The 15,291-nt window shown below is 42.4% G+C and overlaps 1 protein-coding gene and 1 pseudogene across 7 annotated transcripts; both read left to right on the forward strand.

Moving 5' to 3' along the window:
• The first annotated feature begins 1,936 nt into the window (after positions 1 to 1,936).
• LOC136541298 (putative disease resistance protein RGA3) lies at positions 1,937 to 10,953 on the forward strand. 7 transcript variants are annotated; one of them, XM_066533120.1, is made up of 12 exons: positions 1,937 to 2,376; positions 2,497 to 2,617; positions 2,711 to 2,764; positions 2,938 to 2,982; positions 3,086 to 3,206; positions 3,882 to 4,188; positions 4,270 to 4,531; positions 4,694 to 4,919; positions 4,998 to 5,157; positions 5,249 to 5,467; positions 6,280 to 10,520; positions 10,719 to 10,953. In XM_066533120.1, the coding sequence occupies exons 6-11, from the start codon at positions 4,015 to 4,017 to the stop codon at positions 10,477 to 10,479; spliced, it is 5,241 nt and encodes a 1,746-aa protein (XP_066389217.1). In that variant the 5' UTR covers positions 1,937 to 2,376; positions 2,497 to 2,617; positions 2,711 to 2,764; positions 2,938 to 2,982; positions 3,086 to 3,206; positions 3,882 to 4,014; the 3' UTR covers positions 10,480 to 10,520; positions 10,719 to 10,953. The 7 variants fall into 7 exon arrangements, with proteins under 7 accessions (XP_066389217.1, XP_066389215.1, XP_066389213.1 ...); XM_066533118.1 differs by having other exon boundaries at positions 2,938 to 3,206; positions 3,364 to 4,188; XM_066533116.1 differs by having other exon boundaries at positions 2,938 to 3,206.
• Positions 10,954 to 14,357: 3,404 nt separating this feature from the next.
• The window catches only part of LOC136541299 (putative disease resistance protein RGA3), a 33,068-nt pseudogene continuing 32,134 nt past the window's right edge, over positions 14,358 to 15,291 (forward strand).

Raw genomic sequence — 15,291 nt, forward strand, 5'->3', positions numbered from 1 at the left:
GTGGTGCGACACGGATTACTTGAGATGTTGATCTCAAGCCGTAGGAAAGCTCGTGTGTTCCTCTGAGCGTTATGCGCGAGTTCGTCGCGTGGGCCTAGGCCTAATCGTAAGTGTCCAATCCCCCGAAACGGCCCTGGTCCCTCCCTTTTATAGTTGAAAAGGGGACAAGGGTGGTACATGCGCTAGTTACATGGTGTCGTGCGAATGGAGGCGGCATGTCCGAGCCCTGTAGCCTATTGCTGTGGGGGCGTGGTCGACGGAGTGGTCCTGTCCTTGAAGTACTGGGGCGACGCGCTGGTCACATCCGTTCCTGTGCGTCGTGGGGGCTCCAGTGTTTGCTTGAAGCGGGGCGTGGCGGTCGACGCGCCGGCCATCGTGCGTTGACTGCGAGAGAAGCCAGGGCTCAGCGGGTGCTGAGGCCGAGCCATCGTGGGAGGCTCGGTAGACGTGAATCCTGCAGTTGCCGAGGCCCTACAGTAGATTGCTGAGGCTTGGAGGGAGCGGCTGGGCTTGTATGCTGATTTCGAGGCTATGGTGACCCGGACCTGACTCCCCATGCCGCGTTGTTCCGAGGGCAGGGATTAGGTGGCACAGTGTAGTTCAGGCGCTGATCGTGGGCACAGCACCAGCGCACAGTGCCCGGTAACCCCTACCTCGTCCTGCTCTGGACGGTATGGCGCCGATGTGACCTCCCGTCCCGTCGGCCACTCCGCGGTGTTGAGCCGCCGTCCGACTGAGATTGCGGGAGTGGTTGACGCATTAATGGGACGTGACGCGTTGTCGGGAAGGCTGGTCGAGGCGGGAGCGACGGGTTATTGCTGAGCCGACCTCGAGCGATGCGGAGAATCGCTGTCTCGTTCGAGGCTGTACACGCGGGGCCTCGGGCGAGACGGAGAAAGGGTTCCTTGTCGAGGCCTCCCGTACGAGGCCTCGCGCGAGGCGGAGATTCGTCAGGCCATCGAGACCTCCCGTGCGAGGCCAAAGGCGAGGCGGAGAGCCGGTGGGCTCGGACGGGGCCGGTGATTAATCAATGGCTTACCTTCTGGCTTTGTTTTTTATGGGGTTGAAGTGGCTCTTTCGATATACGCTAGGGGTACCCCGTTTTATGGTACCCGACAGTAGGTGACCTATTTACTGTGCAGAACTCAAATCCAGGTGTAGGTCGCTGATTTAGGCATCGGCTGTTGGAGATAGTCAGCCTGTTCGCTTGGTCGTATTTGGCTTATAAGCCATGGCTTATCAGTCAACGATCAGTATTTTTCTCTCACACCAAATCAGCCAATCGTATTTTCAGCCATGGCTTATAAGCCAAACCAACCTAAACGAATAGGGGAGTCTGAGCATGCGCCAGTCTCGTCCTAGATACTCATTGTTTAGGACCTGTTTATGGCTTATTTCAGTCAGCATCAAGCTAGGGCGATATGTACACTACAGTCACCTGATCCATAATTAAGAGAGCTTACGGAGGAAGCCATGCACGAGGCAAATAAATAACCAGACTCTTATATTAGTCTACTAGTGTTACAATTTTTGTCAGCTAATCTCGCAGCAGTAACATACTAAAAAGGGTGTTTGGTTGTTTCTCCTAAACTTTAGTCGTTATCCTATCGAACGTTTGACACATGTATAGAGTATTAAATATAGACTAATTGCATAATTTACAACTAATTTGCGAGACGAATCTTTTAAGCATAATTAGTCCATGATTTGATAATATAGTACTATAGTAAACATATACTAATAACAGATTAATTAGGCTTAATAAATTCGTCTCGTGAAATAACGATGGATTCTGTAATTTATTTTTTATTAATATTTAAACACCTCGTACAACATCCTCATGTGGTACCTCTAAATTTTAATCATCGAATTCAAACGCCCCCTGACATTAAATCTCAGGCTGCTAGTATTTCTCTGGCCTGGAGTAAATGACCTGACTGACAGACTTGAATCATTGAGTGGACTGCAGAGTGCATACCCTTCCCAGACCCAGACTGAAGCCCCGCCGCCCCGAAGGCCGAACCTCCACGCACCCAGGCCAGGCATCCCCAAGCTCCGTGCGCCGGCAACCCGACGGCCGCGCTCCGGCCCGGCGTGGTTTCCTCCGCACCAGAACCAGGCGGCTGCGCCACGGGTTCCAACTCCTAGCCCGACGGCCGGCCACGCCCGCACATCTCGGCCCGGCGTCTCATTCTCCGCACCCGTGGCCGTGCAGGGGCTCCTTCTCTGCGCCCGACGGATCTGAGCAGGGATCAGGCGGAAGCCACATTTTTCCAGCTCGATCCTTCTCCCACCTCTTCCTTCTCTCAGTCTCAGCGCGATTTACGAGAAGCTGTTGGTGAAGCTGAGGTTGAAATGCTACCAAACGCACCCGGTGTAAGATACTAAGATGACACAACCCTCTCTCGCTTCGCCGGCTTCGGCATCTCCGCTTTCCTTTCTTCTTTGCTAATCCACTGATTTTTTTTTCCTTCTCTCCCAACAAACTAACCACAGGTGAGCATGACCTCCGATACTAGCAAGGCATGAATCAGATCTACGTACTACTACTCATCTCCCGACGCACTCCATATTCTTCTTACAAGAGCCCACATCTCAAACCATTACCATAAATCAGGTGATGTGCTTACATGCTTTGCTTTGAAAGCAATTGTGCAACCTCACTGAAAGCAACCTGATCACCATCTTGTTTTCTTTATCTCCAACACAGTTCGCACTTTGCAGTCGTCAGCACTTGATTGGCATCAAGCTAGCACACAAAGAGGTAATCACAAACAAGACATATCACCAAACATCAGTGTTGTATTTGTTTGCTACTGTATTTTACAGTTTTATTACTACTTTGTTATATGGTGCATGTCCGCTTTCCTTTTTCGTCTTTAATTACTAGTTACTAGTTATCTGATTTAATTTTTTCTCCCAACAAACCACGTACAGGTGACTAGGTGAGGTGAGCGTGCCCTGTCCTCGACATTGATCCTGGTAGCGAGTCATACATACTAAGGCCTCATTCGGTTATCCAGGAACGATACCCTGTAATAATTTCCAGCCAGAATGGTTCACTAATTTGTATAACCTTGATCAGCTGGAATGGTTCTTGGGCCCATTCCACCCTAACCTAACGAGGGCTAAACCAGATATGCTACTCATCTCCAACACAGTTCGCAGGCAGCACTTGGTTGACAACTAACAGGCACATAAAAAAGGTAATTAATCAAACAGTAAGACATAAACCAAGCATCAGTATATCCCGTCGTGTTGTAATTTTTCACAGTTGCTATTACTTTGTTTTCTGTTAAAGGTCGCCAAGTATTCTCTGCTTTAACCATAGAACTGCTCTTGTTGTTGTATTAATTTGTGTAGATGGGGTAGTCTGGATTGCTGAGGTGTATACTATTCTGGTTACCTAATGATTAGCAAAGGGATTTTCAGAGGACGGAATGGTTTCATCCCCTTCTGTCTTCTGTCAATCTCCTTAGTTTTTATATTTTCTTCCTGTACATCTTAATAAGGGGTCAGTCCATCTCCCGTAAAATTTTATTTCCCTTTTTGTTCTCTCACAAGTAATTCTCAGTTGCTTGCTCTTGCATTTTTCGTGGTTGCTCACTTGCTCTGTTTTCATCCTATGGAGGAGTTTAGAACTCTTATCAATAATTATTATACATCTGGACACTGCATATACTTTATTTTTTTCTTTCTGGTAACCATGTGAATGTTTTTTTTTTATAATATATGACTGTTACACTTGTACATAGGGTTTCTTTTGAACTATCTTTAGTACAAAATGTGATTTATCTAGAAGTTGCCATTTTTATTCTATACAAGAATTATCTGTTTAGTATTTATTCCCTCATACTCTTATATTGATTCATTCAAAACAGCTCGTATCAGTTTGCTAGCCCACAAGAGCGCTTGTTTCTTGTTCTGCTGTATGCTTTTTGTGAGAAATTAATTGTTTCGCAAGTTGGAGCACCCACATTTGTTTTCCCTATAAAAGTGCTTGAGTAATCAGGAATGGATAGTGGAGCTACTAAACGTGAAATATTGGAGAAAAAATTGGAGAAAAGGCTGCAGGATCCAAAAACAGAACCATTAATATCTTTGCCTCTAGATTTTTTGGAGGGCATCACATGCGGTTTTTCCACTGAACGAGAACTTGGCAGGGGTTTGAGTGGAGTCGTGTACAAGGTATATGACCATTCCTCTTTCACTCCAATTTTAAACTGATGGCAAAAGAAAGATAATAAATGTATTTTTGATGCTATGAAGGGGATTCTCCGGAGCGGCAAAGCTATTGCTGTAAAGAAGATTTTTGATGCTCATCCGCAGGGCAATGATAATCAAGTGGAGAATGAGATCATTTATCTTACGGAGGTCAGGCACCAAAATGTCGTACAACTAGTAGGTTACTGTGTCCAAACCAAGTCGGAAGTGATGGAACATAGTGGGAAACATGTTATGGTTGAAAAACGTGCATGTTTGCTCTGCTTTGAATTTCTTTGTAATGGAAGCCTTGACAAGCATCTTTCTGGTACGTTGAAATACATACTAAGATCTTCTGTCTTTTTTTTCCTTTCCAAAGTTTACCTGATTAGAAGTTTAGAACACACATGCAAGTGTGTCATTATATCAACAGCCACAGAGTGATAAATTCAATTATATAGTTTCTCTGTTTGTTGATATATTTCTACAGATGAAACCTTGGGCCTTGATTGGGATATAAGATATGAGATAATTAGGGGAGTTTGCAGAGGTCTGCATTATCTTCACGATGAATGTCATATTGTTCACCTCGACCTGAAACCTCAAAACATACTGATGGATGCCATGATGCTGCCGAAAATTGCGGATTTTGGTTTGTCTAGGCTTTTGGGTGAACAAAAATCCAAAACTGTCACTAAAAACCTTGCAGGAACGCCGTAAGCTAGCTATGCTTCTTTCCAGAGCTTCATATTTTATACTATTTTCTACAGCTGATTATGCAAATTCTTCTACAGTGGATATATGGCCAAAGAATACATAGACCACGGAATTATCTCCCCAAAGGCAGATATATTCAGTTTGGGTGTCATAATCACAGAGATAATCACAGGTCGGAGGGACTATCCCAATGTTGGCGAGATAACTGAAACATCTCGCAAGCACTATATAGACGAAGTAAGATTATTCAGTATCATTCCATACTGTAATTTTCTACCTTACTTATGCAAATGTCTTTTTATGATAAATTACTTATGCAAATGTTTAGGTGGTTGGAAGTTGGAGGAACAGACTTATAGAAATAACACCCATGCATATGTTACCAGAAATGCGTATCCAACAAGTGCAACAATGCATCTCTATAGCCCTGAAGTGCCTGGAACCTGAGTCGAATAAAAGGCCTACTTCATTGGACATAGTTCAAAGTCTAAATGCAGTAGAACCAAAATGTACGTCTCCTGGAAATTCCCCCAGTGTCGTTGAGAAGGTATGATCTCTCAATATGCACTCCGCCTCTCCACACTTAATATCATAAGACTATCCAGATTAATATGCATGTCTGAACAAAATAACCGCTAGTGCTCCATTTTTCTTATCTTAATTAGTGTCCTCTTATAGTTGTAGTGCATTATCTATATCTGTTGTTCGAAATTAGCCTGCACAGTGACAAGTTATTCACTAATCTCCATGTGCGGAGGCATCAATTGGATTTACCGAGATGAACATGCAAGATCGATCACATATGACACTAGCGGCTTGATTTTTGTTGACGAGGTCTAGTCGGGAGCCCCCGAGTACCGATTGGCGCCCTCCGTCTTGGGATTCCATGTTGGCTGGAGCGCCCCTAAGTCGCGAGTGCCGTAAGGCAATTGGCTTGGCTTAACCTGTCTTTGAGTGCTGATTGTTAGACAGATATGTTGGCCCGCCATAGGCGCCTGGGCATTAAGCCCATCACGGTTTCTATAGATTGATTCTACTCATAATAGGCAAGAATATCCGATAGTGGTCCTGTTTCCATAAACCACCCTAGGCCATCCTTGCTTATATATGTACATGTATACCATGGCCTATAATCAATCTACTATTTTCCCGTGCAATTAAATTACTTTCACTGATAATAGGGTTGGTGAGGATATCTGGGGTTTATGCACTCATCAATCATATTATTTTTCTATGAAAAAAATGTGACATATTTGACGTCTTAACTGCAATATCCTATTTGTACCTTTTATACTAACATTGAAAATCTGGCCACAAGATATAATGCTCTAATGCTCAATACATCCACTGTTTGTCCAGGATAGGAGAAACCGGAATCTTCGGAGTCAAGTAAATGTGAACATAATCAACATACCAAAGACCACCAGTGCCATTAACGGCCTAAATGAGTGCGCCAATTTGTTCCAGTGGGTTACATCGGCCATTTCATCTCCAAAACCTCAGCTGAATGAAACACAAAAGGAGAGACTTCAACGAGATATATGTCAATTGCATAGTGACCTTCAATGCCTAACTGATACTCTACCAGCAATTGACAACCTCATTGATCGAGCAGAGTGGAGGATCCATCATGATTCTGTGGCTGACCTCCTTTCAAGACTCAAAGATGCAGTGTATGATGCAGAAGACCTTCTCGATGAGTTTAGATGGTATGAGAAAAAGGTTTCTGTAGAGGGCAATGCTATCTCAGTGGAACCAGTTATTAAATTCTTTCAAAGTGTCACTCAAGGTAACTTCAACAAGGTGACTGGTATCCAGAAGAGGCTCGATAATCTCTCCAAACAGCTTGAGAAACAGGGCTTACTTCCAGCAATTCCAAAGTTTGACAAATCATCTAGGCCCGAGACCTCCTTTTTCTCCACTGAAGCAAAGATGATTGGTCGTGATGAGGAAAAGAAGAAGCTGATCATGTTGCTTGGTGTACCAACAAATAAAAGCTCAGGTCGTTCTGGATGCAAGAGAAAAAGAAGAGTCAGTTCATCAACAAGCAACCAAGTTTGTGCTACTATTGATAGTAACGAAGCAACAATAGTGAGTGTTCGAGTTTTGCCAATTGTTGGAATTGGGGGTGTCGGAAAAACCACCTTGGCTCAAGATATTTGCAACCATTCAAAAGTGAAAGGTCATTTTGACCTGATAATTTGGATTTGTGTATCGGATGATTTTGATGTCAAGAGGTTAACTAAAGAAGCCATAGAACAAACTTCTGGGGAAGTGCTAGAAAATGGTAACTTGAATTCTCTCCAGCTTGCTCTTGCAAATAGCGTGAACAAGAAAAGATTCTTCATTGTCCTTGATGACATGTGGGATGAAAATGAGGAGCATTGGAAGCACTTCTGTGCACCTTTTAAAAATGCACTTCAGGGAAGCATGATGCTTGTCACCACTAGGTCTCCGAAGGTTGCTGATGTAGTGCGTACAATGGATTCCTTTCCCTTAGAGGGTTTGAAAGATGATGTCTTTCGGAAGTTCTTTAAGTCCTGTGTGTTTGGGCCTAATAGCTCCAACATTGATCCTAAGTTGGAACGGATTGGTGAGAAAATACTTCCAAAGTTGAGAGGCTCTCCTTTAGCTGCAAAAACTCTTGGACGGCTGTTAGGAATGAGCCTTGAGCTAGCACATTGGGATAGGATTCTCAAGAGTCAGCTGTGGGAGCTTCAACAAAAGGAGACTGACATTTTGCCGGCTCTTCGGTTGAGCTACATGTATTTACCATTGTATTTAAAGAGATGCTTCTCATTCTGTGCTGTGTACCCGAAAGATTACATATTCAAAAAGGAGGATTTAGTGGAGATTTGGGTGGCAGAAGGCTTAGCGGAACATCACACTGGTGGTCAGTACTTTGAAGAACTTGCACATCTGTCATTTTTTCAGAAATATCCACGGTCCCACAAGAAATATGTAATACATGATTTGATGCATGACATGGCACAACTGGTTTCAAAGGACGAGTGCTTTATAGTAAAAGAAAAAAATGATATTCCTAAGATCCCTCAGAATGTCCGCCATCTGTCAGTGGTCAAAGGAGGAGATATTCAGTGTTCTGACTTATTGAAGAATGACATGGCACGGCTTAGAAAGCTGCGCACCCTATTTTGCCACCTGTCTTTAAAGAGTGAAGCTGATAATACTGTGATGGAGAAATGGTGTAATGAACTTTTGTGCATGCGTGTCATGGTCTGTTCTATCTCTAAGTGGGGCTTACCAGGTAATATTAGCAACATGAAGCTACTTCGGTACCTTCAAATCCTCGACTCTAGCCTTTGCAAGAGCCTTCCTTCAGCATTCTGTTGCCTCTATAATATGCAAATATTTAATGCTACGAAATGGAGCATTGATGACATTCCTAGCGGCTTTGGTATGCTGATCAACAACAACAACAACAACAACAAAGCCTTTGGTATGCTGATCAATCTGCAGAAATTTGAATCAGTGAAATGTCAATTTCATCATATACATTCAGTTGGTACTCTTAAAGGTGCAACTGACCAAGGACAGAAGAGTCAATTTGAGCTCATAAACTATAATGGTGATTCTCTCCCAAACTCAGAGCAGGTTCACAGTTACGACAGCACTAATAGCACTCTCTTGTCCGTGACTGATGTAGTCATTCACAGTTGCCAAAACTTATCAAGCCTCGAACAATTTCTACAGCCAGGTTATGTACCTACCATCAAGAATATAGAAATTTCAGATTGTGGAAGTTTAGAATCAGTACCAGCTGATAGGTTTGGAGATTTGCATTTCCTTGAAGTACTGAGTGTGTCCAAGTGTCCAAATATAAAATCACGACGCCTGTTTGCTCCATCCCTAAAGAAGCTGTATCTGGAAGATTCTGGGGATCTTGGACACAAGATTGAGTGTAGTTCTCTCACCATCTTGCATTTAACAAATTGCCCTCTTGAATCCATTGAACTGCAAATGCGCAATCTCCCGTTACTGCAGGAGCTCGAGATCAGTTCTTGTCCCTCTCTGACAGTTATTATAGATTCAGAACCTATATCCTGTGACATTTTACAGGGTGAGGCCAGAAGCAGAGCCATTGATCACACTTTCGTGTCCCTGACTGATGTAGAAATTACAAATTGCAGCAACTTATCAAGCCAGGAACAATTTCTACAACCAGTTTATATGCCTATCATCATGGAAATAAAAATTTCCAATTGCAGAAACTTAGAATCGGTACCAACAGATAGGTTTGGAGATTTTCGTTTCCTTGAAGTACTGAGTGTGTACCATTGTCCAAATATCAAATCACGACACCTGTTTGCTCCATCCCTAAAGAAGCTGTATCTGGAAGACTCTGGGGATCTGGGATACAAGATTGAGTGTAGTTCTCTCACCATCATGCATTTATCAAATTGCCCTCTTGAATCCATCGAACTGCAAATGTGGAATCTTCCATTACTACAGGAGCTCGAGATCAGTTCTTGTCCCTCTCTGACAATCATTAGAGGTTCAGAACATATATCCTCTGGCATTTTCCATGGTGAGGACAGAAATAGAACCACTGATAGCACTTTCAAGTCCCTGACTGATGTAGTCATTCACAGTTGCCAAAACTTATCAAGCCTCGAACAATTTCTACAGCCAGCTTATGTGCCTATCATCAAGAAAATAGAAATTTACCTTTGCAGAAGTTTACAATCTGTACCAACAGATATGTTTGGAGATTTGTGTTTCCTTGAAGTACTGCGTGTATCCCATTGTCCACTGATCAAATCAGAGCATCTGTTTGCCCCATCCCTAAAGGAGCTGTATCTGGTGAACTCTGGGAATCTCGGAGGCAACATTGAGTGTAGTTCTCTCACCATCTTGCAGTTATCAGACTGCCACCTAGAAGCCATCGAACTGCAAGTGAGGAATCTTCCATTACTACAGAATCTTGAGATCATTCGTTGTTCTTCTTTGACAATTATTAGAGATTCAGAACCCATATCCACTGACCTTTTCCACGGTGGGGCCCAAAGCAGAATGGGAAAATTTCCCTTACTCGCCCACCTAACCATTGTCTCCTGCAAGAAGCTTAAAACTATAGATGACCTCCTATATCTCCCTGCCGTTGAGAGAATTTTGATTACGGATTGTGGCTTGCTGTCCCTGCTAGCTCATAGATTGGGAAGTTTTCCTCGTCTGAAAGATTTGAAGATTTCAGCCTGTCAAGGCCTCAACTGGCAGAGTGGAATGCTGTTAGCACGGTCTCTCCAAAAGCTCACGTTATGGAATTGTGGGGATTTCTCTGCCTGGCTTCCAAGTTGCCTGGAGAACCTCACCTTCCTCGAGTCACTGGAGATTCGTGACTGTGAATGTATAGTGTCTGTTCCTGGCCACCTGTGGAGCAGTAATCTCAGATCACTTCAAAGATTGATGTTTTATAGTTGTTCAAAGCTTAAATCTATTGGTGGACCAGGCGCAATTACACACATAAGAGATTTATGTATTGATGACTGTCCAGAGTTGAAGGAAATTGACCAGCCACTGAGAGGCTCATTTTTGTAGATTGCTTGCAAAAGAAAGTGGGCCCGTGCTCTCTTTGTATGGTACGTATGCCACTTGTTTGCAGTATAAACTATGGTTACAGTTACAGAACTATGTTAGGACACTTGTGTCTGCTTCTATGTCATATTTATGTCTTAGCCAGTTATTTACTCAGTTAGGTTCACGAGTGTCATACATTTTCCGTTATAGTAGAATAATCTTTTTTCCCCTCATAGTACGTGTTGTTTTCTTGATGACAGCAGGTGGAAATAGGATGGTTGAGATGGAGCAAATATGTGCAGTGCAGGGCTCCAAGACCCAACGAGAACAAACAGAACATTATATTTCTCTGTGAATGGGTGAATCCGGATGTTATGTGCACTGAATTGACCCAACGAAGACCCAACGAGAACAAACAAAACATATCACTTCTCCCTGAATGGACGAATCCGGTTCTTACGCTCTTACGGCTGCAACATGACACAAAAAACCATTCATAGACTGTGTTTTTGTTATATGCCTAGTGTCATTCCGATCATTTTGCAATTCTTGTTTTCCTTGTGAAATAAGTGGGGCAGAACACAAACATGCATGGTTACTCCCTCGGTTAAGCACTTTTTTTATCTCAATAATGTGACTTAATGCACTATATTACAATCATATTCTACGATTGCAAGAGCTTCGCACGCTCCATTAGTTTTGTTGGGTGTGTTCGGTTTTTCTAATATTTACTGGAGAGGGGCCAGAGCTAGGCCCTGTTTAGTTCCATTTTATTTTGCCAAATTTTTCAAGATTCTCCGTGACATTGAATCTTTGGACGCATGCATGAAGCATTAAATATAAATAAAAAATAAAACTAATTACATAGTTTAGACGAAATCCACGAGACGAATCTTTTAAGCCTAATTAGACTATGATTGGACACTAATTATCAAATAACAACGAAAAGCGCTACAGTTGCATTTTGTAAAAAAATTCGCATCTAAACTGGGCCTAGAGTAGACGCTGCGTCCCCTACATCTTGGAAACTGATTGAACATCTCCGTCTCTCCGCTAGAGTTTCCAGATCTATTTTAGAGGTCCGTTCGATGAGCACAAAAAAAATTACGAAAGAGAACACACATGATGTTCTAAGTTTCTATCAGATGAAAGCTTTCTAATTTAAGCAGGCCTAGACTTCTCCCTGTCTGTCCATACCAGATCGGGGAACTGCTATGCACAATAAAGGCTACGTGGAGCATTGGTAGATGACTAAATTCCATCGGTGGTTAATAAACTTGTCCTACGTTCTTATATAGATCCCGTACTCTTAAAATATAACCTTTTGGCACTCTAAAACTGGTAGACGATGGAGCTACCGATTATATTAAAAAGGAGAAACTCATACAAAGCAAAACAAAAAAGTAATGAAAATCCCAGAAGGGCTCGACAATGACAAAAAGAAAACAAACAATAAACTAAAAAAACCATGCTCCACCCATACACAGCGGCACCCTAGCTTACGTGAGAATGACTAAGATCGGGGCTGAGCCTTGGACCTGTGCTTTGGCGTGGGATAGACTAGGGGATTTCTTTAACCCTAGCATAAAATTTCGATTCAACGGAGAGTCGAATCCAAAACCTAAGCAAGAGGCCCTTTCACAAACAATAAACTAGCACATTTAAAAAAAACAATAAACTAGCAAGTAAAACAACTATAGACAACGGCCAGTTGGATTGGAACCTCAACACACACCGCCTCAACACAACTCTAAACTGCTACACCACTCTACAAACTGAGCCCTAAAGCACCACACCACCACACGCCAATTACCATGCTGCAGCAGTATCACTCGGATGACAAAGCCGTCGAGCCAACACACCATCTCCCTCGCTTGTGCCGTTGTCATTGACGTTGTCCCACACCAATCCAACATCTGCCATGCAATGTTGGCCATCGTAGTCCGTAGCAAGCCAAGTAGGTGATGTCACACCATCGATTCCGCTTGCGCCGCCTATCGGCGTTATCTAACACTAGACTAGCCATGCGATGCAAATCTAGCCGCCATAGTCCGATGCAAGCCGCCAAACTGAAAACATGAGTACCTGCACCAATTATGTCCTTCGAGATCTGATTGTGTGCATTGTAGCTCTCAGCAACCTAGTCGCTTCATTGAAGATGACTGAAATATCAGGGGTTGGTTTTGTTGGGGGAGGCGGGGGTGTGTTATCTTCATAGCAGGGAGCAGGAGGCCTGATGATACATACTTGCGTAGAATCAGAAGCTGATTTTCATAAACAGTCGCTTTCACCGTAGAATGATTTTCGCATCATCTTAAACCTTGCTTTTTAGCTTTTCCAAATGAGTGAAAATGGTGAGATTTTTATAACTGTTTTAAGGGAGATAAAGAGAGAGATATTTCACAGTTGTTTTAACATAGTGTAATGAATAGCCAGCTATGAACATTTAGTGCAGGGTTCTTCTAAGGCTAAGACGTGGCTATATATGGTGGGTTAAAACAGCTAAGTTAAACGTGAGTAAAAATAGCGGCATAATGGCTAAAACCACTATTGTTGGCTATAGCAGCACCTACAGCCGTCTATTTGTTTCCTTGTTTTAACCAAATAGTTTACAACTTTATCACATCATATAGCTCACAATAGTTTTTTTACAACCCACAACAGCTTTTCACACCTCACTATTGAACCAAACAGTTAAAGATAGCTTGTGCAATGGCGGCGAGGGTTAGGGTTTATTAGGGCTGTGAGTGAAACATTTAACTTTTTTTTGAGCGATGAGCGAAACCTTTAATTGCCCATCCCCGTGACTTTTCTCGCATGGGCCAAGCAGTCCGAAGTGACTACGGGCCCAAACCGAGATTGTTTTGGCCCGACAACAGCTATCCTCTTTCTTTTAATTTCAACAATATTGTCTGTTTTATATTACAATAAAAAACTCTCTAGATTACTGATATTGATATTTATTTTAACTGACCAATTTTTATTCCGCATGTTCTAGTGAGATGAACACACGCCTCCCGCCACATGGTCGAGATAGAAATATTGATATTTTGCTTCTTTTTATGTAAGGAAATGTTTGTTTCTATTCAATATTATGTTAGATTACATAATGATTAGAGAATGAATACTTTAGTTTACAATAACTTCACTCTTGAAGCATATGAAATTACTGAAATACAAAGTCCACGAGGATACACTCTACTGTTTACTGTCAAAGTAAGACCAAAATAGATAGCCGGAGGCACAGAAACATTTTTTTATATTAAATACTCAGTTTGGGCCCCCATATACAAGATTCTGCGCATCACTTGAGAAAAGTTTAATAAAAAAAATGGTGTTTTTGGTTATGCAATTCTTTGTACTCTCATAATACAAAAACATTAAATATTTATTTTGATTTTTGATTGAGTAAAATAAAAATGAATGGAAAAAACTAATCTAGCTAGTGAGGGATTGCAGTTTAGGAACAACAGGTAAATGGTGTTTTTGGTTGTCCCCTTTGATGATTGATGAGTAAAAAATGGTTTCTGTTTCTGCATCATTTCTAGTGGGCAATGGGATCCAATTCCAATGCTCGCAAAGTCGCAAAGTTGCAAGGTGGCAATTTCTTTAGCCTGAAAGTAAACTAATTCAGTGGAAATTAAATGATACACGGAAGACCGCACTAAGGCACTTCCAGGAAGCTTTACATAAAGCCTCCAGATAGAGTTCAGACACAAAAACGATCCATTAGCCACTAAGCCTGCCTCCCTGTTTTCCTCTTCTTTCGGCTTGTACTTTTTGTAAGCATCAGATGCTTGGCAGGTCACAGGGAATGTTTTAGCAGGACCATTGAAGCAAAGAAACATGTCCATCACCGCAATCGAGCCTGTAAACTGACAACTGTCGGTTCGGCCTTTTTCACTCTCTCTTTACTAGCTATATTATCTGGGTTTTCTCCCAACAAGCCACGCACAGATGAGCGTGCGCTAGCTCCTCTTCCTCTCTCATCTCTTTCTCTCTTCTCTCGCTGAAGCTTTTTGTAAGAAGCAGATGCATGGAAGCTCACAGGAAGTGTTGATGCAGAACCATTGAAGTAACATGTAGATCCCCGTCGATCGAGCCTGTAAGTTGAGAACTCTCTTGCTTTGGCATTTCCACTTTCCTTTCGTCTTTACTAGTTATCTGATTTTTTTTTTCTCCCAACAAACCACGTACAGGTGAGGTGAGCGTGCCCTCCATCCTGGTAGCGAGCCATACTAAATAATATCTGCTACTCATCTCCAACACAGATCACAGGCAACACTTGGTTGACATCATCAGGCACATAAAAAGATAATCAAGTACTAAGACGTAACCCAATAAGCATCAGTCATACATCCCGTCGTGTTGTATTTGTTTACTATTTTACAGTTGCTATTACTTTGTTTTTCTGTTAAAGGTCGCCAAGTATGCTCTGCTTTAACCATTGCACTGCCCTGGTTGTTATTAATTTGTAGATGATGGGGTAGTTTGGATTGCTGAGGCATACTGCTCTGGTTACCTAATCATTAGCAAAAAAAATTCTTGGGAGGGGATGGGAATGTATTCATCCCCTGCTGTCTTCTGGCAATCCCCTTTGTTGAAGCAGATCCTACCTGTGACCTATCCCGTTTTCATATTTTCTGTCTATACATCTCAATAAGGGGTCAGTCCATCTCTCCTAAAATTTTATTTCCATTTTTGTTCACTAGCAAGCAATGTCTCAGATGCTTTCTCTTGCCTTTTTCATGGTTGCTCACTTGCTCTGTTTTCATCCTATGGTGGAGTTTAGAACTCTTATCAATAATCGTTATACATCTGGACACTGCATAT

Source organism: Miscanthus floridulus, chromosome 3 (assembly GCF_019320115.1).
Source record: "Miscanthus floridulus cultivar M001 chromosome 3, ASM1932011v1, whole genome shotgun sequence".
Taxonomy (NCBI): domain Eukaryota; kingdom Viridiplantae; phylum Streptophyta; class Magnoliopsida; order Poales; family Poaceae; genus Miscanthus; species Miscanthus floridulus.